The sequence below is a fragment of the Tursiops truncatus genome, chromosome 19 (assembly GCF_011762595.2).
Source record: "Tursiops truncatus isolate mTurTru1 chromosome 19, mTurTru1.mat.Y, whole genome shotgun sequence".
In the NCBI taxonomy this organism is placed as follows: Eukaryota; Metazoa; Chordata; class Mammalia; order Artiodactyla; family Delphinidae; genus Tursiops; species Tursiops truncatus.
In genome coordinates, this window is record NC_047052.1 from 4,635,732 (window position 1) to 4,656,312 (window position 20,581).

At 51.4% G+C, this 20,581-nt stretch overlaps 1 protein-coding gene and 1 long non-coding RNA gene across 2 annotated transcripts; one reads left to right on the forward strand and one right to left on the reverse strand.

The window, feature by feature from the left end:
- Nucleotides 1–1,123: 1,123 nt before the first annotated feature.
- KCNG4 (potassium voltage-gated channel modifier subfamily G member 4) lies at nucleotides 1,124–13,702 on the forward strand. Its single transcript, XM_033845335.1, has 3 exons — nucleotides 1,124–1,143; nucleotides 1,446–2,205; nucleotides 12,932–13,702. Exons 1-3 carry the CDS (start codon nucleotides 1,124–1,126, stop codon nucleotides 13,700–13,702), a joined length of 1,551 nt encoding a protein of 516 aa, XP_033701226.1.
- Nucleotides 8,742–10,981, reverse strand: LOC141277183 (uncharacterized). The gene is made up of 3 exons (XR_012328146.1): nucleotides 10,950–10,981; nucleotides 9,770–9,957; nucleotides 8,742–8,837 (listed from the first exon to the last, which is right to left on the reverse strand). It is a non-coding gene; the product is annotated as an uncharacterized lncRNA (long non-coding RNA).
- Nucleotides 13,703–20,581: the final 6,879 nt, after the last annotated feature.

Consider the following 20,581-nt stretch of genomic DNA (forward strand, 5'->3'; position numbering starts at 1 on the left):
GCACTAGGACTCGCTGTGTGACCTTGGATGAGTCACTTCAGCTCTCTGGCTCTGCGTCTTTTCACTCGGAAAACAAGAACGTTTGGGAAGCTACTCCCCTGATCTCAAAATACCCTTCTTTCTGCAGGTTGCTCATCGTTCTCTGGCCGTACATTGTAAAGGAAGTAACGCACGCAGAATAACAGACGATTGTGTGGCGAGCAAGTGTGAAATGCATCGGCTGTGATGCAACTCTTCGCTGTCTGCTGGAACCCAACTGCCTCTGAAATTGAGAGGAACTTTTATTTCCATTCAGCTGATGAGTTTTTCTCGTGATTGGAGTGCATCTTGGAATGTAAGGTTATGGACGCTTTGGAAACAGCTCTGGCTAGAATGAATAGCACAGGAAACCGTTGCGGGAGGCTGAGGATGTGAAATATTGTGGCGATGATTTTTTTTTAATGCATGGGCTAAATCTAAAACCCTTCCCTGTAAGTCAAGCATCCCAAATAGGTCTGAAATGAAGAAAGCTTTAGAGGCCCCTTCATTTCACAGATAACAAGACCGAGGCCCAGAGAGGGGGAGTAACTGACTCAAGGTCACACAGCAAGGTGGCTGAGGAAAGCACCCAATGAACACGGAGGAGTGCTCTCATTGATAGCAAAGTCCTCTAAGTGGGAAAGCAAATAAGAGGGCTCAGGTGATTGTTGTGGAGCTTCTCCTGGGAGTCAGACACTGTGCCACATACAGTTCCTCGTTACTTAACTTTTCTGGGCCTCAATTTCCTCATCTGTAGAATGGGTATACTAATGTCTACCTCATGGGGTTGTTGAGATGAGTTAACATAGGAGAGGCATGTGGGTCAGTGCCTGCCATGTCAGAAGCATCTAGAAGTGTTCTTAATATACACTTCACGTGTGTTACTGCACGTAACCCTCACTGTGTCCAGTGAGGTGGGCACTCAAACTGCCCTAGCTGTGCAGATGAAGCAAAGGGCTCAGAGAGGCTGAGAAACCTACCTGGGGTGGCAGTCCGTAAGGGATCGCAGTTCACCTGGCAATGATCTTGACAAAGTTTTACACCCTAAGCTCTATTTTCAACAACCGTACTTTGCAAAGTTGGGACGAGTCTTGTCATTGCCATAATGATGCTGAGATCAGAGAGGTTAAGCTACATACCCAAGACCACACAGCCTGAAAGTGACACAGCTGTTCCAGGGAGATTCTTCTGAGATATAAATAAATGCTCTTCAGGGAAGGGATGTCATCATCATCTCTTTTTGTTCACTGATAGATCCCAAGCGCATAGTGGTAGGTGCTCGGTAAATCTGTGTTGGATGGAAGATTAAGAGAATAAATGATGCAGGTGCAGTTGCAGGGAAGCAGACATGAGGAGATGCTGTCTAGGACTCTGCCCTGAGACTGATGTCTCCCCATTCTCTTGCTCTTGTCCCTTTTGGGTGCCAGGACGTCTTCGGTGATACCCATGCCTTCCAGAGACAGGGGCCTGCATCCCAGACACCATCACCTCGGCCCCTGCGGCCCTTTGAGTCAGTTCTTGCCACGGCCCGTGGAGCCCCCGTCCATCAAGGGCATTTACTACCGCAGGGCCCGGAAGCTGGGAGCGCAGGACGCCTCCTGGACGGCGGACCTGAAGAAGGAGATGCTGGTCAACGTGGGGGGCAAGCGGTACCTCCTCCCGTGGAGCACGCTGGACGAGTTTCCACTGAGCCGCCTGAGCAAACTCCGCTTCTGCCGGAGCCACGAAGAGATCGCTCAGCTCTGCGACGATTACGACGAGGATAACCAAGAGTTCTTCTTTGACCGGAGCCCCAGCGCTTTCGGGGTGATCGCAAGCTTCCTGGCGGCAGGCAAGCTTGTCCTCCTCCAGGAGATGTGCGTGCTGTCCTTCCAGGAGGAGCTGACCTACTGGGGGATCGAAGAAGCCAATCTGGAGACGTGCTGCCTGCAGACACTGCTGAGGAAGCTGGACGAAGTGGCCGAGCTGCGCACGGAGGAGACGCTGCAGCGTCGGGCAGCCGGCCGCCCCACCGTGCACACGTCCCGCTGGGCGCTCTTCATGAACCGGCTGCAGGAGATGGTGGAGAACCCGCAGTCGGGGCTCCCGGGAAAGATCTTTGCTTGTCTGTCCATCCTCTTCGTGGCCACCATGGCCGTCAGCCTGTGCGTTAGCACCATGCCGGACCTGAGGGCAGAAGAGGACAAGGTGAGTGTTCCGTCTCTCTATCGGGCGTGGTGCCCGGGACCCGCGGCACTGAGGGCCCACGAAAACGTTTAATATCGTTGCAAACAAGAAGGAAAGAGGGACTTCCCTGGCGGTCCAGTGGTTAAGACTCTGCCCTTCCAATGCAGGGGGCGTGGGTTCGATCTCCGGTCAGGGAACTAAGATCCCACACGCCACACAGCCAAAAAAAAGAAAGAAAGAAAGAAATGAATATGATCCAGTGTGAACTGTACTCATTTTCACACCGATGCAGTAGTAAAAGATAATTTTATACATTCTTTTTTGAAGAAGGAAGCACATAAAGGGCACCCATGAAAGTCATGAGGGGCCCTGCCTCTGATAGAGAGCCCCAGGCACTGACAAAGCCACCGTGGTCTTAGTGGGCTGAGCTGGCCCAGCCCAGCCTCTCCTGGTTCTGTGACCACTGGCGAATTGCTCCGCCTCTCTGAGCCTCAGTTTCCTCCTCTGTAAGACGGCTCACATCACTATGAAGGTGCACACAGTCCATGCACCCATCGCATGTTAACTGAGCAGCTACTCTGTGCCAGGCACTAGATCAGAGCCAGATTCCCTACCTCCTTAAGCCAACCTTCTCGTGGGCATCTCAGCTCCATTGTCAGATGAATAAACAGAGTCTCAGGCCACTTAGCTTCCTAGGAGTAACCAAGTGAAGATGCCGATGATGACAGAGACTCTCGGCCCTTGTCCCTGAGCCTCCCGATCAGTCCCACCGGATGGGGAACTCACAGATGAGTTGATTTGGAAGTGACCCTGACCCAGGAGGCCAGGGCAGAAACGTTTGCTTGCCCACTCCTGCCCTGTCTTTCTGGGAAGCTGTGGGAGACTGCCCACACCCCCCAGGGGGCCAGATGGTCTGAGAAATGAGATAAGAATCTAACATTTTGTTGGGAAGGTTATTGGAGAGCTTCAAACTGAGAACTGGATTGTTTCCTAAGTTAAAATGTTGCTCTATAATCCTCATGGCTCCACAGCACCTAACTTATGGAGCTTACATTATAGCAGAGAGAGAGCCGATAAAGAAAACATATACATACAGGCAGTGCAGGCTGTATATGGTTTATAACTGGTGTCGGTTGACCTAAGTTCCCTTCTCTTAAACATATATCCCAGGGCTTCCCTGGTGGCGCAGTGGTTGAGAGTCTGCCTGCCGATGCAGGGGACACGGGTTCGTGCCCCGGTCCGGGAGGATCCCACATGCCACGGAGCGGCTGGGCCCATGAGCCATGGCCGCTGAGCCTCCGCGTCCGGAGCCTGTGCTCCACAACGGGAGAGGCCACAGCAGTGAGAGGCCCGTGTACCGCAAAAAAAAACAAAAAAAAAACATATCCCAGGGAGGATCAGAGAACTTTCCAGATAGAGAGGACTTAGATGGAGAACTAGCCAGTGCTTCACACCCGGAGTAGGCTGTCAATAAATTTTTGCTGAATAAAATGTATCTTGTTCAACCTATTAATATTTTGTCCTAAAGGAAACCAACCAAAACGTTTCGAGTTTCAAACAGCTTTTTTCCCCATAGAGAGGACTGTAGCTCTGATTGTAGGCATTTCTTTCATTCTTTGGAACGAAATCATGTAATTTAATAGCCTGGTTGTTCACAGAAATATTTACATGTGGACGCTGTAGTAAAAAGATTAGGACAAAGTAAGGGGCCTCCGTCCCCTGTCCCCTAAGGGTGCCCTTGATCCCCGTTGCTGAGGAAGGACCCCTGGATTTTTCACAAGCCTGTTCCTCTTAGGGATGGATTTTCAGGGAGCCGGGATTTAGATTGTGCAGAGGGACAAGCTCTTTTCAAAGCCTAATGCTTTGAAAATTACACAGGGTACGAACACAGGTTGGTGTAACAGGGACTTGGAAAATTAAATTAGAGGTGGGTAAGAGGCCCGCAGAACCGGGGAATCAGGCAGCCATTTCTACTCGTGGGTCAAGGGAGGTGATGCCCCCGGTCCAGCTGCAACCTCTGTGCAACTGTGAAGCCACCCCTGGGTGTTCTGCCCAGAGAGGGGTTGGGAGATGCAGCCCTCCAAAAAAATGTGTGTCTATTTCGATGGTGATTCAGAGAGCCTGGAGGCTGAGGACCAGGCGGGCTTCGTTCTTTCAAACTGTGCCCTTACATTCACGTAAAAAGATGATGTCCTTTCCCGGCCACACGTGCCTGGTATTTCGTATTTGTCCTCTGGGACATCAGTCTGAAAGCAGCGATTCAGCACCGACTGCAAAGCTGGACAGCTACTTCTGGGGACAGGAAGTGCCCAAGAGGTGTGAGGGTTCAAGTCATCCTGAGGGGATGTGACTTGCAGAACACCTCCATCAGACACGGAAGAGGTGTCACGCAGGGTTGGAGAATCAGCACACCTGTGAAGAAAGCATTTTCCTTGCCCTTAATTCTTCTAGCTTCTTACAGCAACATCCCTTGAGTAAACTTGGCAGTTGGGGTGCAAGGTCTGTGCCCGAGATTGCAAAGTAAGATGGAGGAGGCAGGAGGCATTGTGGACAGGAAAGACCAAGCCAAGTGCCTAAGCACCTCCAGGAGCATTCAGCCTCTGCTGGGTTCCCTGGGGGAGCTCTGCCCAGAAGGGATGAGAGAACTGATGCTTATTAAGTGCCCTTCTGGAGGCTGGCATTTCACAGGATGGACTTAATCCTTGTAACAGCTTTGGGAAGTGAATACCACTTCTACCCCCATTTTACAGATGAGGAAACTGAGGCTCAGGGAAGCTTTTTATCACTTTCCTAAGCTCAAAGTTAGTAAGTGGCAGAGCCAAGATTTGAGCTCACCTCTGCCTGGCTCTAAAACCTGACCCCTTACACCCCTTCTTCCAATGCTCGGCCCTCTACCTGTAGGCTAGACCCTCAGTCTCAACGGCACTTAGCATTGCTAAGGCATCTGGACTTTGTGAAGTGCTTCTCTGTCCAGGGTAATGGTTCTGAGTGCCGACGCCCTGGGTTTGAATCTGGCCTCACCCCTCATGAACTCAATGATCTCAGAAAAGTCACTTAACTTCTTTGAGCCTCAGTTTCCTTATCTGTAAAATGGGGATGCTATTAGCCCTTTCCTCAGGGGGTTATGGTGAGGATTAAAAGAGTAATTTGTGTAAAGTGATCGGAACAAAGCCGACACACGGGAAGTGCTCAAAAAATGTTAGTCGTCATCATTATTCACTTATCAGGTACTAGTTAACAGGAAGTCACCACATTTGTCCTTTTATCCATTCATCAACAGTCACGCAGTACCTACTAAGTCTATTCTTCTAGATGCTGCAGATAAGACAAATTTCTCACTTTCCTGGAGCTTATATCCTGAGCATCCCAGCTCCGGTTTTTAAATTGAGGTGAAATTCACATGACATAAAATTAACCATCTTAAAGTGAACAATTCAGTGGCAGTTAGCACATTCTTAAGGTTGTGCAGCCAACACCTCTATCAAGTTCCAATACATTTCTAAAAGAAAACCCTGGACCAATCAGGCAGCCGCTCCCCACCCCCACCCTCAGCCCCTGGCAACCAGCAGTCTGCTTTCCGTCTCTGTGTCCCTATTCCAGACACTTCACATAATGGAATCATACAATATGTGGCCTTCTGTTTCTGGCTTCATTCACTCCACATAACGTGTTCAAGGTTCATCTGTGTTGTAGCCTATGTCAGTACTTCATTCCTTTTCAGGGCTGAGTCATATTCCACTGTCTGTAAATGCCACAATGTGTTTATCCATCCAGCCAGTGATGGATTCCTCAGGTTCTTTGCTTCCCTCCGCCCAAGTCCTCTACCGGGGCTGTCACCCCTGCCATTTAGCCCTAGCGCCCTTTCCTTGTAGCCCTTGCCTGGCCTCTCTGCTGCTCAGAGCACCTTGTCCGCCCTCTGGGGGAGTCAGAAGGTCACCAGGCTGCTACAGCTGAACACATGGTCCTTTTCTCTTGACCTTTTTCTTCCTCCTTACTGCTGCTACCTGGCTCTGCCCTCGGACGAGTCACTCTGTTTCTCTATGCCCCCATTTCCTCTCCCATAAATGAGGATAATGCCAGCACCTGCTCAGAAGGAGGCAACAGGACCGACGGTCTATTCACGATGTGCCGGCACAGAGCCAGCACTGGCTATGTTTACCCACCTTTGGGATTCGCTCATGCCCCTCCCGCCCGCGCATCTGCTTTGTCCCTCAAACTCTCTCCCAGCTCCGTGGGACCCCTGGGGACAAGCACAGGCACATGCTCGCACATCCCCTCCTGTTCTAGCTTCTACTTCTGCCCAGAGGTTTGCTTGGGACTTCGGGGATGTTGCAAAGGGACACACTCTGGATTGCATCTGTGCAAAGTGCACTGGATGGGAGCAGAGCCTCGGTGCGGCTGGGGGTGGGATGGCGGGGCTCTGCTTCCCCCGCCCCCTTGTGCCCTGTGCTGTGCTTTCTGCGTCTCGCTGGGATGGGGAAGGAAGGAAGGCACAGACAGATTTTTTTTTTTTTTTTTTTGCGGAACGCGGTCCTCTCACTGTTGTGGCCTCTCCCGTTGCGGAGCACAGGCTCACGGACGCGCAGGCTCAGCAGCCATGGCTCACGGGCTCAGCCGCTCCGCGGCACGTAGGATCCTCCCGGACCGGGGCACGAACCCGCGTCCCCTGCATGGCAGGTGGACTCTCAACCACTGCGCTACCAGGGAAGCCCGGCAGGTGGATTCTTAACCACTGCGCTACCAGGGAAGCCCGAGAGATTTGTTTTTTTTTTTTACAGAGAGCTTTTTAAAGACCAGGTGGAACCACTGGGGGCCCTGATGGAACAATTCCCTCCTGGCGCTGGTGCAGCTCACCTTCGGGGCTGCAATATCCTCCCCCTCCTCCCCGCCTTTGATAAAAAGTCTCGTGCCGGAGCCAGTGTCTCCTCCTACCTGGCCCCTTCTTGGATCATGGATCAGCTCCAGAGAGAACTGCCCGCTCTGTAGCTTCTCTGTGTTCAGTGACATTTGGTAATGGCTTTACGGAATTCTTCTTAACCTGTTTTGGGAGTTGTGTGTGTGTGTGTTGGGGGGGTGTTCCCTGCCCCCTGCTGAGTCTCCCTATATCCCAGCCAACAAGCACTATTCCCCATTTCCTGTATGAGCCCCCGTTTCCTGAGTATACATACTTCATGCTGTCCCTCCTGCCTCACCACGCTCCCCTGGTCTCTGTGCATTTAATTCCTAGCCCCTCCCACTCAGAGCCCCCATGTGCCAGGGTTGGGGAGTCTGGGCGGCTAGGACAAGGGAGCCAAGGGTAGGGGCAGGGCTGGGGAGGAGGGACGGCGGCTCAAGGCGAGGGCGACAAGGGAGAGGATCGTGGAAGGGGCCTGCATGAGGGGAGGAGGGCAGAGAGACCTGGCTCTCGGGGAGAGGCAAGAGTCAGCACCACCGGGTACCGGGACGGGGAGGACCGACGCCAGCACCAGAGGCACAAATGATGGATTTCACAGCCAGGAGGAAGGAAAGGGAGGGAACTGGGTGGAACTGCTGAATGGGGCAGTGGGACCAGCACTGAGCTAAGCGGGTAAGACGTGGCCGATTCTGGCCTCATTCCCAAAGAGGAGATGGCAGGCATTGCTGTGAGAGAGACAGAGGGTGCAGGGGAGGCTCCAAGGTCAAGACTTTGGCCCCGAGTCCCTCCCAGATGGAACTTCTAGAACTGGCCCTAGCTGTACCTGCAGCCATCTGCTGGTCAGCCTGTCCAGATGGTCCCTCATGGACAATGGCTTTGTCCTCAGAAAGCCCTGGCCTCCCTCTGACCCCAGAGCCCTTCAGAGTAGCTCTGCTACGGAGCTTCAGGAAAGGATGGGGCAAGGCTGTGGACCTCACTCCCTGCCTCACCCAGACTGACTTGGCCACTCAGACTCAAACTCGAGGTTCTTTTTTATTAAGATATAATTCATACCCTCAAATATTCAAGTGCACAAATCAGTGATTTTTAGTATGTAGTAATGCAACCATCCCCACTAATTCCATAACGTTTTCATCACCCTAAAAAGCAACACTGCTCACACTTCCAATTATTCCCCATCCCCTCCCCGCCCCCATTCCACCAGCCCCAGGCAACTGCGAACATACTTTCTATCTTCATGAATTTGCCTTTTCTGGGAATTTTATAGATATGGAATCATACAATATATGGTCTTTATGTTGGCTTCTTTCACTGAGCATAAGGCTTTCAAGGCTCATCTGCTTTGTAGCACGTGTCGGGACTTCCTTTTTTTTTTTTTTTGCGGTATGCGGGCCTCTCACCGTTGTGGCCTCTCCCGTTGCAGAGCACAGGCTCCGGACGCGCAGGCTCAGCGGCCATGGCTCACGGGCCCAGCCGCTCCGCGGCATGTGGGATCTTCCCGGACCGGGGCACGAACCCACGTCTCCTGCATCAGCAGGCGGACTCTCAACCACTGTGCCACCAGGGAAGCCCAGGACTTCCTTTTTATGGCTGAATAATATTCCAACATATAGAGAGATCATATTTTGTTTTATTCATTCATCCGTTGGCGGGCATTTAGCTTGTTTCCACTTGTTGGCTGTTATCAATCACACTGCTGCGGACCTTCATGGACAAGTTTTTGTGTGGATGTGTGCTTTCAGTTCCTTCGGGTATATACCTAGGAGCGGAATTGCTTGGTCATATAGCAAATGTATGTTTAAGTTTTCTGAGGGACCACCCACCTGTTTTCCACAGCAGCTGTACCACTTTACATTCCCACCAGCAATGACTGGGAGGTTCCAATTTCTCGACATCCTCACCAACACTTGTTTTTCTTATTGTTGGTTTACTATATCGTATTAGTTTCAGGTATACAACAGAGTGATTCGATATTTTTGTATCTTATACTCTATTTAAAGATATTATAAAATACTGGCTGTACTCCCTGTGCTGTACATCACATCCTTGTATCTTATTTATTCTATACCTAGTAGTCTATACCACTTAATCCCCTTTTCCTAAAACTTGTTATTTTTTGTCCTTATAATCACAGCCATCTTAGTGAGCGTGGAGTGGTATCTCATTGTGGTGTTGATTTCCAACTCTGATTTAAAAAAAAACAACCAACTTTTCTGGATGGAAAATTTGGAGCATTTACAAAGTAAATAGAATAATCTAATGACCCCCCAGTAAGTACCCATGTCTCAGCTTTCACGATTGTCCACAGTCTGCCGTTCTGGTTCTCTCTCTCTCTCCACCCCCTCCCACCCACAATCATTTAGCACCACGATCATTCATTTTATTTTTATTTTACAGTTTTATGGGTGACATTTACGTACACTGAAATGCACAAGTCTTAGCTGTCCAATGTAACAAATGGGGCACACCCACAGCCCTGTTTAATATGGAATATTCCCATCACCCCAGAATGTTCTTCCAGATCTGTTTGTGGTCTTCTCTACCCCATCCAGAGGCAGCCACTCTTTTGGTGATTCTGTCCACCTCAGGGGAGTTTTGCCCGCTCTTGGACTTCACCTGGATGGAAACATAGTCCCACATCCATCTGTGACATTCGTCCATGCTCTCACACCGTTCACCCCTCTGGCCTACGTGGGGCTGGTCATGTTTCTCTTCATTGCAGGAAGGAATCAGAGCACGCCTCATTCGTGGTGACAAGCCCCTCAGGGGGGTGACCAAGCATCCCCGTTTGTCCAGGACTGAGGGGAAGTTCTGGTGACCTGGGACTGTCGCTCAACCTGGAAAGTTCTGGGCAAACCAGGATGAGTTGTTCATCCTACCTACAGAATACAACCAGAAACTTCCTCAGAGAGAGGGTGACTTTTTTCTCTCCTTCCATTCTAGTTTTCTTCAAATACTGCCTGGCCTGGGAATTATTTTCTCAGCTCAAACCCCATAAACCCCTGCCATTCCAATGCCGGCCGCTAACAGGGCATTTGTCTGAGGGCCAGTGCTGGGAGGTTGGTTTAGGCTGCAGAGCGGAGCAGCCATGCAGGGGGTGACTCGGCAGAGCACTTGTTGCAGGGCAGGGAGGTGGCCGGTGGGAGGTGGGCGGTGCATGCTTGGAACATCCAAAAGCCAGCACCAGAGGCAAAGGGAGGAAGGACCCAAAGGGCCTCCTCTGCCTCCCAGGAGTCACCTTCCTGAGCTATTGGGTCGCTGGTCTGGGAAGACTATTCCCAGGCCACATAAGGCTCTTACGCAAAAGAAAAAAACTCCCAGAATGTCAGTGATGAAAGAGGCCTTATCGAGAGGATCTGGCCCAGAGGCTGAAAAACTTCCAGGTGCCTCTGAGTCAACAGGAGGCCTCGCCAAAATGCAGATTCCTGGGCCGCACTCCAGGGCTTTGATTTTGTGATGAGGCCCCCAGAATCCACATTGGTAACAAGCACTCTAGGGCACTCTGATGCAGGGCTTATGAATCAGCTTTGAGAAATCCTGATTCTGTTCCACCCTCTCCATCAGAAACTAAAGCACAGAGAGTGGCAGTGACCCCAGAAAAGTCACACAGCAAGTTTGTAGCAGGACTGGGGAATCAGGACCCAAAACTCCTGAGCCTTCCAGAGTCCTGAAGCAAACCCCAGGCAGTCATGGCAAAGACCTCTAGTGTGTTGGAGAATTTCCTCAGCCTCCTGTAAAATCCAGGATAGGAGAAGGATAGTTCCCCTTAAACAGACCAGGCAGGCTACGTCTGCAACCAGTGAATCATCTCATCTGGGTAGCTACAATGTTTCACGTACCTTCGGAGGCAGCAGCCTGCTAACTTCTTTACCTGCGTCATTTCCATTTGTCTCAACCCTCCCGAGGCAGTGAACCGGGAGAGAGAGCTACCCAGCACTGGACCGGCGAATATTTTCTTCAAAGGCCAAACAAAAAGATTATTTCAGTTTAGTATTCCTGTGAGCCCAGGCACTGGAAATAATTTCTTTTTCCACATCAGAGGTTTTTAATCCAAAGAAAACTGTGCTTGTCAGCATCTTGCTTTTCACTCAATCAACTGGCTTTGGTCATTGGTTCACTCATCTATCATAAGATACAGATGATAGAGATATAGACACAGATGGAGACAATATAGAGATAGATGCAGATAGAGATGAAGATGTAGATGTAATATTTAGAGTCAGGTTCTCAACTCTAGCTCCACATGAGAATCATTGATGGGGCTTCTGGAAAATTCTACTGCTCAGGCTAAAACCTAGATCAAGTAAATTAGAATCTCTGGCATCCTGGACATCAGGATTGTTTCAAAGCCCCCCCAGGTGATTCTAACACGTGCGGTCAAGGCTGAGAACCACTGCACTAGAGCAGAGCTTCTCCAAGCTTATTGAGCACACAAATCATTGTTGAAATGCAGATTCTAGCTCCGCAGGGATGCCGTGGAGCCCAAGATTCCATGTTTCTAACAAGCTCCCAGGGGAGGCTGATGCTTTAGGTTCCAGGGCGCACTTGGAGTAGCAGAGGGGCTAGCGGAAGTCTCTGTTGGGGGCAGGGGTAGGGGTGTGAATGACACAGTGAGGAACCCACTGGAGCCCCACCTGGCTGGGATCTCAGGAGGGACATAGCTGCAATCCGCCTCACAGGGTTGCCGGTGTCCTCTCTGCCTGCCCCAGGCTCCAAGCCCCCAGAAACCATGTCTGCTTCTCTAGTCCTTTACCTCTGGAGTCTAGCATGGCACCTGGCACAAGGTGAGTCCTCCGTGCAATTTTGTTGGATGAATGAATGAGGGACGGCGGGCAAAGTAGTTACAAAACAGCGCATAATCTCTGGGAGGCCATCTACTATGAATGCGAGCTCAGACAATTTATCTCAGCGCTCGGGACCATTTCCTGGGCCATAACTGAAGCCGGCTGCCTGCTCACGGCATCACCGTGGGGCTTAAGTGACAGCACCAGAGCAGTGCCTGGTACACAAGAGGTGCTTATGTCATAAAGGAGAAACTTGGCTGCTCTAACCAAGAGGCCTCACGATACAACAGCTTTCAACACAGTAGAAGTTGGTTTCTCTCATACACAGGGACCGAGGTGAGTGGGCAGCTCTCATTCTGACACCTGGATTTTTCCCACCATGATGCTCATCCTTCCCAGGGCGTTGGTCCAATCTGCTTGTTCTAAGCTGGGGAGCCCTGGCTCACAGGAAGGGGAGAAAGAGTGTGCAGGAACTCGCGCCAACACTAAACTCCTGGAACTGGAGGTGGCATGCATCCCCTCTGTTTATATTCTGTGGGTGAGGGCTTAGTTATGTGGCCATGCTTAGCTGCAAGGGAGGCTGGAAAAGCGGTCTCTGATCTAGCTGACTGGCCATGCGCACAGCCACAACTTGAGAACTATGTAAAAAGGGGGTTTTGGTAGATGACTAAGAGTCTACAACAGGGCTCCATCGATGTACAGCTAAATGATAGATAGATAGATAATATATAGCATATAGAGACCATATACTATACAAAGAATATATATAGAATGTTTAATATATGCTATACTTAATATATCAGTATATTGTGATATGTATTATATAATATATATTACAGTAACATATTATGTATATTATAAATATTAATATATTATAGAATATATTAGTACGTGTTAATATATTAATATATATTTAATATATAAAATATAGAGAGAATATACCTTTAGTATAGAGACTCTGCATACGGAATCGATATCGGTGTCATTACAGATCTATGGAATTGCTTTTCAGTGTGGTTAGTTCGCCATTTCCGTCCCCTCTCTACCCCGCGTTTTGTCGCCTCTCCAGGGCGAGTGCTCGCAGAAGTGCTACTATATTTTCATCGTGGAGACCGTCTGCGTGGCCTGGTTCTCCCTGGAGTTCTGCTTGAGGTTTGTCCAGGCCCAGAACAAGTGCCAGTTCTTCCAAGGGCCCCTCAACATCATCGACATCCTGGCCATCTCCCCCTACTACGTGTCCCTCGCGGTGTCCGACGAGCCCCAGGGGGACGGCGAGAGGCCGAGCCGGAGCTCGTACGTGGAGAAGGTGGGGCTGGCGCTGCGCGTGCTGCGGGCACTGCGCATCCTCTACGTGATGCGCCTCGCCCGCCACTCGCTAGGGCTGCAGACGCTGGGCCTCACGGTGCGCCGCTGCACGCGCGAGTTCGCCCTGCTCCTCCTCTTCCTCTGCGTAGCCATCACCCTCTTCTCTCCTCTGGTCTACGTGGCCGAGAACGAGTCCGGGCGAGTTCTGGAGTTCACCAGCATCCCGGCCTCCTATTGGTGGGCCGTCATCTCCATGACGACCGTGGGCTACGGAGACATGGTCCCGAGCAGCGTGCCGGGCCAGATGGTGGCCCTCAGCGGCATCCTGAGCGGGATCCTCATCATGGCCTTCCCGGCCACGTCCATCTTTCACATTTTCTCGCTCTCGTACCTGGAGCTCAAGAAACAGCAGGAGCAGCTGGAGGCTCGCTTCCGCCGCCTGCGGAGCGCGGCCCCGGCCAGTGAACGCGAACTCTTAAACGACGTCAAAGACCTGATCCTGGAGGGCCCTGCCTTGCCCATGGCATACATTTAACTCCAAATCCCCCCTGAATATTCCAGATCTTCAGCCCATCGCCCTCGGCTCACATGAACTGCAGAGCACCAGCACCTACGTCATCCAGTGGTGTGTTCCTAGAGCTTGGGGGTCACTCCCAGGGCTAGGAGGGGCTCGAGGCCAGAGATGTTTGGTTGGGTGATTCTTGACCCTCCTGGCCACGACGTTCACGTCACTTGCCGTTTCCTCTCTCCCTGCTCCTCGCTGAGCACAAGCAGGTTCGCTTGCTGGGTTAGGTCTGTCTCCCTTTAATCTCGTTTCCTTTCCTGCAGAGTCTTCAACAACCCAGGCTAGCTTCCAGACACCTAGAGAACCAAGCCTACAGAATTCTATTCCTCCCCGAAGACCCTCTTTCCTGGGCCAACCCACCACCAGGACCTGGAGGGTTCAGTCACTGCAAACCCTTCTGATCAGATCTCTCCACCCAGCTCTACTGGGGGTTCTAGCCGGGGTCAGTTTTGCTATTGTTCACACCACCAATGGCATTTTTCTAATGCAGCTGCCTTCCCCCAGCTCTGGAAGCTCTTAGCCGAGAAGGCAGAACTGGCCTCCACGTTAAGTCCCACAGTGGGGGATGGTGGCCTGCCACCCCTCCTGACGCACTTGGGACCTGGACAGGAGCGGCACTTGTCAGCACAGCGGGTCCTTCTTGGCCACCTGGGCTCTTGGTGAGACATCGTCCAATTATCCGGTCCTTGGCCTTGACAGAGGCTAACTCTCACAGGGCACTGCATTGTCGCTTGAGAGAACCATTCCTGCTGCTGGTTCCCCCAGCACTGCGGGGACCTCGGCCTTCCACTCTCAGCTAAGCCACCACAGATGCAGCGCAGAAACGAGGGCAGACCTAGGATCTGCCCCTTGCCTGCTCCCCCGCTCCCCCGACCCCTTGATGCCAGAGAATAGACGTCCTTGGCTGATATTTCAATGAATTCATTTGCTCATCCATTCATTCATTAAGAGACCCGGCCCTTTGCATCCAGAGTAGGAGGCAGAGGTAGGACCAGGTCCTTAGAGATAAAAGCAGTGCGCCCTGAGCAGAGGGGAAAGAGCAGTGCATTCTGGGCAGTCGGCTCCCGGAGGGCTTCACAGAGACACAGGAAGGGGTTGAATGCGGAGGGCTGTTTGGGCTGTTTGGGGAGATGGAGCTGGAAAGGTGGGCTAGGATGAGATGCTGTGTAGCGGACTTGGACATTTCGGTAGATGGAGAGGAGATATTGCAGATGCTGGAGAAAGGGGTGATGTGAACGGACTGCAGGTGTGAATGATGATGATGATGGGATGGGTTGCAGGAGGACCAGCTGGGAACAGGGAACAGTCGAGCAGGTCAGGCAAGCTATGAGGGCCTGCCTCCTCCACGTCATTAATCGTACAAGGTGGTGGCACCCCTGGAGTCTCATCTTTTGTTCCCCAGCTGAGCACACCTGGGAGGGGCCTCGATAGCACCTCCCACCAGTGATTCGGCCGTGCACAGCTGCACACCGTCGGCTGTAAATCCGCTAAGAGCACGGGGTTGCAAATGGATGATGGAGAGAAGATCGTGGACCTGTGGATCTGATGTAGTTCATGTGTAAGCGTGTTAGCATTTCATCAGCGGGGACAACTTAACGTGCTGTTTATTCGTTCCACTAGTGTTTAGTGCAGGCCTACTATGTGCTGGGCACACGCCTTCCCCAGACCTCAACGCCAGGGTCAGTGTGGCCTCGGCCTCTGGCACAGGGGGCACCCACATCAACATCTAGCTTCAAGCTGGCCTTGATCTCGCGGGGAGCCCTTGTTCCCTTTGACTTCTCCGGGTGCACTCCCAGCTGACAGACACACATGTCCCCGTCCCTCTAACTCCCCCAAAGTCAGCGGGGCACCCCCCAGTCCTTCCCATGCTATTCCACCAAATAGGCGCTTTGCATAGTGGCGAGGTGGCCAGTCTCACAAGGAAAAGCCCTACCCCCTGGAAAAGCCTCCTGTGACTTTAGCCCCTTTCTGTCAGTTTCACGCATGGGGCTAGGTCTGTGGTTTTCCAGCTGGGGTCTCACGAAGACCCTCAGGGCGGCTGTGTGGGTGGAGAGCACTGAATCCGGAGGTGCAGCACTTGCAAATCATGATTTTTAAAAGAATGTGCACATTTCTAGATACCTTCCCCCATTTCAGTCATGGCCCCCACTGGGGGCAAGCTCACCCCAGATCAGGCCCCATATCGGTCCTTCTTCTTCTCATTGGAGACTTTTCTGTGCTGCGTGCCTGAGGCAATCACTCCCCACTCTGGCTCAGCCCATCCTGTGACTGGCTCCCACCCAGGCCTCTCCGTTTTCCTCTGTTTCCCATGCCAGTCATCTGAACAAAATGTGCCAGGACTAAAAGAAAACTAGGGGAGCCCATCCCCAACATTATAAGGCTCTATAACGTCTCAGTACACGCCCGGTGGAAATTCTTTACTAAATTAGAAGTGGAAAATTGGAATTGATCGCTTACATGTGGGGCTTAATTAAAGGCTCTATTTTTTTCCCTTCCCTGCAATGTCCCGGGGGATTGGTCTCCTTGTGTTTAGTCTAGCCTGGCAGAGCAGCCTTTCCTTCATGCTGATTGGGTGGGATGGGGATGACCGGCGAGTTGCTAGGCGGTCTCTTCATCCCCATTGGCTGAAAGGAGTCTTGCGATTCCCAGAAGGGCTTGTTTTTCTCGGAGGCCAATGGGCATGACTGCAGCCAAAAGTCAAAATTTTCCAGCTGAAGGCAAAAGAGCAAAGGCCCCTTTACTTCAAGCTTATTTTCACGCGGCTCCCAGAGGCAACTTTAAAGTGTTGGTTCAACACCTCTCTAGCCAGAGTTGAGCCCAAGTGAATTGAGGATGGATGGGTTAATTCTAAAACGCAATGCAAGTGGGGCTCGACCCACTGACTCTATTTTCATAGCTTTTAGGACTGGAGAAATTGACACCTGGAAGGCCCATCAGAAGACAACCTAAGCAGATGGTTTCCATGAGGTATCCCTGAACGTCTGGTGATTAAGTGTGTCTCAAAATACACAGCTTTGAGAAAGGGTTCAATGATCTTATCAACCCTCAGGGAACCCATGATCCCTGAAAAAGGACAAGAAGTTAAGTAAATCAACTTCTGCATTTTAAGATGGAGAGACCAAGGCTCAGAGAGGGAAAGCCACCTACCCAAGGCCACACAGCATGTTCGTTTAGTTAGATCCGAGCAGCCTGATTCCCAGCAGGACACTCTTTCTAGTATATCAGCTCTTAGGTTCATCTGAAACACTGCCCAAGACCTCAAAGAAAATATTCAAGACAAGATTCTAACACTTCGCCATGCCACCCTGAACAGAGTAAGGAGGGTGGTCTTGGGGTCCCTGGGTACCAACACTTAACCCTTTGTATAACACAGGCATGGAAATTGATTTCACTGGGCCTTCCTTTTCTCATTGATCCCGTGGAGAAGGTGGATGAGGTAGTTGTTAAATTCTCTCCAGCGTGGACAGTCTGGGATTCTGGAAGTTCCTTGCTACAACTTATACAATGGAGAGAGAGGGGCAGGTAAGAAACAGGGAGAGAGGTGAGAAAGAAAAGCTGACCACAGTCCCTGACTATCTGCAGAATTTCTCCCATAGCAACAATCAGCAAGTAGTTCAAGTTTGAATAGGAGTTCATGAAGATCTCTGTCCACCAGCTGCCCGCCACACGCCTACCCACCCACCTGGGTGCCTCGCCCCGGTGCCTGGCTGCACAGCTCTACATGCCCCCTGCCCACCTCCCTCCAGCGGCGTTAAACTCCCTCCCTCCTCTCGTTCTTGTCGAAATGCTCATAACGGGCATCACTTGTTGAACGATTACTAGGCACCCTGCAATTGATTTTTTAACATTTTATTTGGGAAACACGTCAAACTGACCAAAAGTTGCAAAGAGCAAAAACAGTACATAGACAACTCCAATACACCTTTTAAGAAACACTTGGCCCCATTTGTTTTATCGTTTGCTCTATTTTTTTATTCCCTATATAGTATGCTTTTCTGGACCATTTGAGAATAGATGACTATATCACGGCACTCTGCTTTCAGAACTTTAGAAGGTAGTAACTGGAAAGCGTATCAGAAGACCATGGGTCCAAGGATTCCCAGCCAAGAGCTTCCACAAGGGGTTTGGGAATCTCTGGAGATGACGTGAAACAAAGCACGTGTACGTTATGTGCATTTCAGAGTGCAGTGTTCGATGATTTCATCAGGTTCTCAAAGGAACCTATGACTCCTCCCCCAAGTGAAAGGATAGAAGCTCTAAGGTAAACCAACTCCTTCATTTTAAGATGGAGAGCCCAAGGAGACCCGAAACGCTTTGGTACGTAGATCGTAAGAATAAGGATATTCTCGTACAAAGCCATAATGCAGTTACCGACGTCAGCACATTCAACTTGGATGCACTATTTTAATCTAATCTACTGCCTGGTCCACTTCTGTCAGCTGCCCTAATAATATCCTTTATAGGCTTTTCCGTCTGGGACAGGGTCCAGCACAGGCTTGGGTGTTGCATTTCCTTGTCCTATCTCTTTAGCCTCCCGTGATCTGGATCTTTCCACAGCCTTTCTTCGACATAGATGACATGGAAATTTGGGGTGAGTATGGACCTCTCCTTATTTAGTAAAACACACCTCATTTTGTGCCCATCCCATCTCCTTGTGCTGAGATTGAGGCTGTGCCTTCCTGGCCACACACTATATCCGTGAGGTTGTGTCCCTCTCAGGGTATCACATCTGGGGGTGCCATCACCGGTGACGTAAAAGCCCTTTATTTGCAAGGTGACCCCAGGAAATGCTGGCAAGGGAGTGGAGAGTGAGAAAGAGAAAGAGAGCAGGGGAGTGGTGGCCGGGCCCAAGGCATTCAAATAAGAAACAAAATTAACCCCTGCTCCCATGCAGGCCGGATAGAACATGCCAGATGGCCGGCAGTGCATGGACCATTGGCACCTCGGTGAGGAGGAGAGAGGGTCCGCCTGGCAGGTGACCCCATCCCCGAGGCTCAGAGCAGGTCCTCACTCTCCAGCTGCCACGAGAAGGGGACTGTCCCTTGCCCTCCTGACCCCGCCAGCCCGGGAACCAACCGCCTGCCTCACAGATTCTCAGAGCTAAACGGTCCCTTACGGTCACGGGGCCCAACCCGGCCCTTTTATGGGTGTGGACCCGGAGGCCCAGGAAGGGGAAGTGATGGGGCAGGTCACACGGTCAGAGGCGGCAAAGCCAGGACTAGCAGGCAGCGCCCGCAGCTCTGAGCCTCCGGACCCTCGCCCAGCGCTGGGCTCATCCACCATTTGACATCTAACCAAGGGGCACCTCCGGGAACACAATGTCAGTTAAAACAAAGGGACGCTGCTGTCCCCACCAGTCCTGTGGCTCTGGGGCCGTCCAGAGCAGCCCGGCTGAGGCCGCAGGAGCCCAGCCTCCCTGGCCGCCAGCTCCAGGTGACGCGCAGAGAAGGCACATGACTTTCATAAATCACCTTTCCTGCGAGAGGAACAAAGGGAAAAAAGCATGAAATTGGGCGCCCTGAGCTAAAATGAGCCAATCTTGCTGTTCCAAAGGCTTCCATTGTACTCAGTCAATGACTGGCTGGAAATATGATCCCCTGGGAAACTCAGCAATTTCACCTGGCGCCTTCCTAACTAAGCTTTCCGGGGCTCGCCCCACCCCACCCCTGCTTGCAACTCCTAGAGAAACATTAAACTGTACTAAGAAGCGATAAGTGGCTGCTCTGGTGTATTGGGGCAGGTCTAGCCTCGGGGACTGCTGGGGCTGACCTAGGGATGTCGGAGGAGGTGGGAGGGTCCCCCAGGTGATGGGTGGCAGGGGTCAGGGCTCACCAACCCCTGGGCTGTGGCCAAGTCAGAAGTTGGAAGGGCAATGGTTAGTTTCTGGGGCAGTGTTTCTTAAATGCCTGCCACGTGCCAGGCGTTGTTCTGTCAGCAAGACAGATGCTCCTGTAGACCTGGGTAGAGGGGAAGAGTGGGGTAGAGAGGGAGACCCAGGATAAGTCAAGAAGGAAATAAACAGGACAAGCAGAGCCTGTGATAAGCCCTAGAAGGGAAGAGGGCAGAGTGGTGACGGGACTAACGTTACATACGTGGCACGGGCCCTGAGGAGGTCTGCCCTGGTTCTCCCAGATGTTTGGGTCCCCCCGGAAGCCGACCCCGCGGCCAGGATTTACATGCAGGCAGTTTGGGAGATGAACTGAACCAACACTTTACATCTTTAGGACACACCCACAAATATCAGTGAGAAATATTTTGTTTCCAAGGACAGGAAACTCTAATCAGACTTCATTTAACAAGCAGACAAACTAAAGGAGACTTATTGGTTCTTATAACTGACAAGACACAAGGAGTTCAGGTGTGGTGTAATCACATTCTTTAGGTCTTTCTGAATGCTTCTACAGCTCAGCAAAAAAGAGCTCACAATAAAATGGAAATTTTCAAAATGTCTTCTAGAGCCGTATTTTAGAACAGGGATTTTGTTCCTTCCCTCTAACCCACTCCTGTAAAGAGAAGATACTATCATTCATTCATTTTACATTCAACGCTTGTTTGCTGGGCATGTTCTTTGTGGGAGACCTCAAGGAAGGGATGGAGAGAAACAGACAACAGGCTGACCTCCGGGAGCTGGGAGCAGCCAGGCCCTATGACAGCCACCAACGATGACTGCTAACATCGGGAACAGTGCTCGGCACACTTCTCAGTTCATCCCACCATGACCCTGCAGGCCACGCGTTTGTGACCGATTTCCCAGGTGGGGAAACTGAGGCTTGGAAAGGTGGAGCAGCCCCTCAGCCGCTGGGTCCACACCTGTGCTCAGTGGTGAAGACCACACACGGGGAGGGGCAG

What these genes read in the sequence shown, in the direction of transcription:
- KCNG4 (XM_033845335.1), top strand. Translation starts at nt 1,124, where the DNA reads ATGATGCTGAGATCAGAGAG. An exon ending in ATGATGCTGAGATCAGAGAG is followed by an intron (nt 1,144 to 1,445) that starts GTTAAGCTACAT and finishes TTTGGGTGCCAG; the next exon opens with GACGTCTTCGGTGATACCCA. An exon ending in TGAGGGCAGAAGAGGACAAG is followed by an intron (nt 2,206 to 12,931) that starts GTGAGTGTTCCG and finishes TCGCCTCTCCAG; the next exon opens with GGCGAGTGCTCGCAGAAGTG.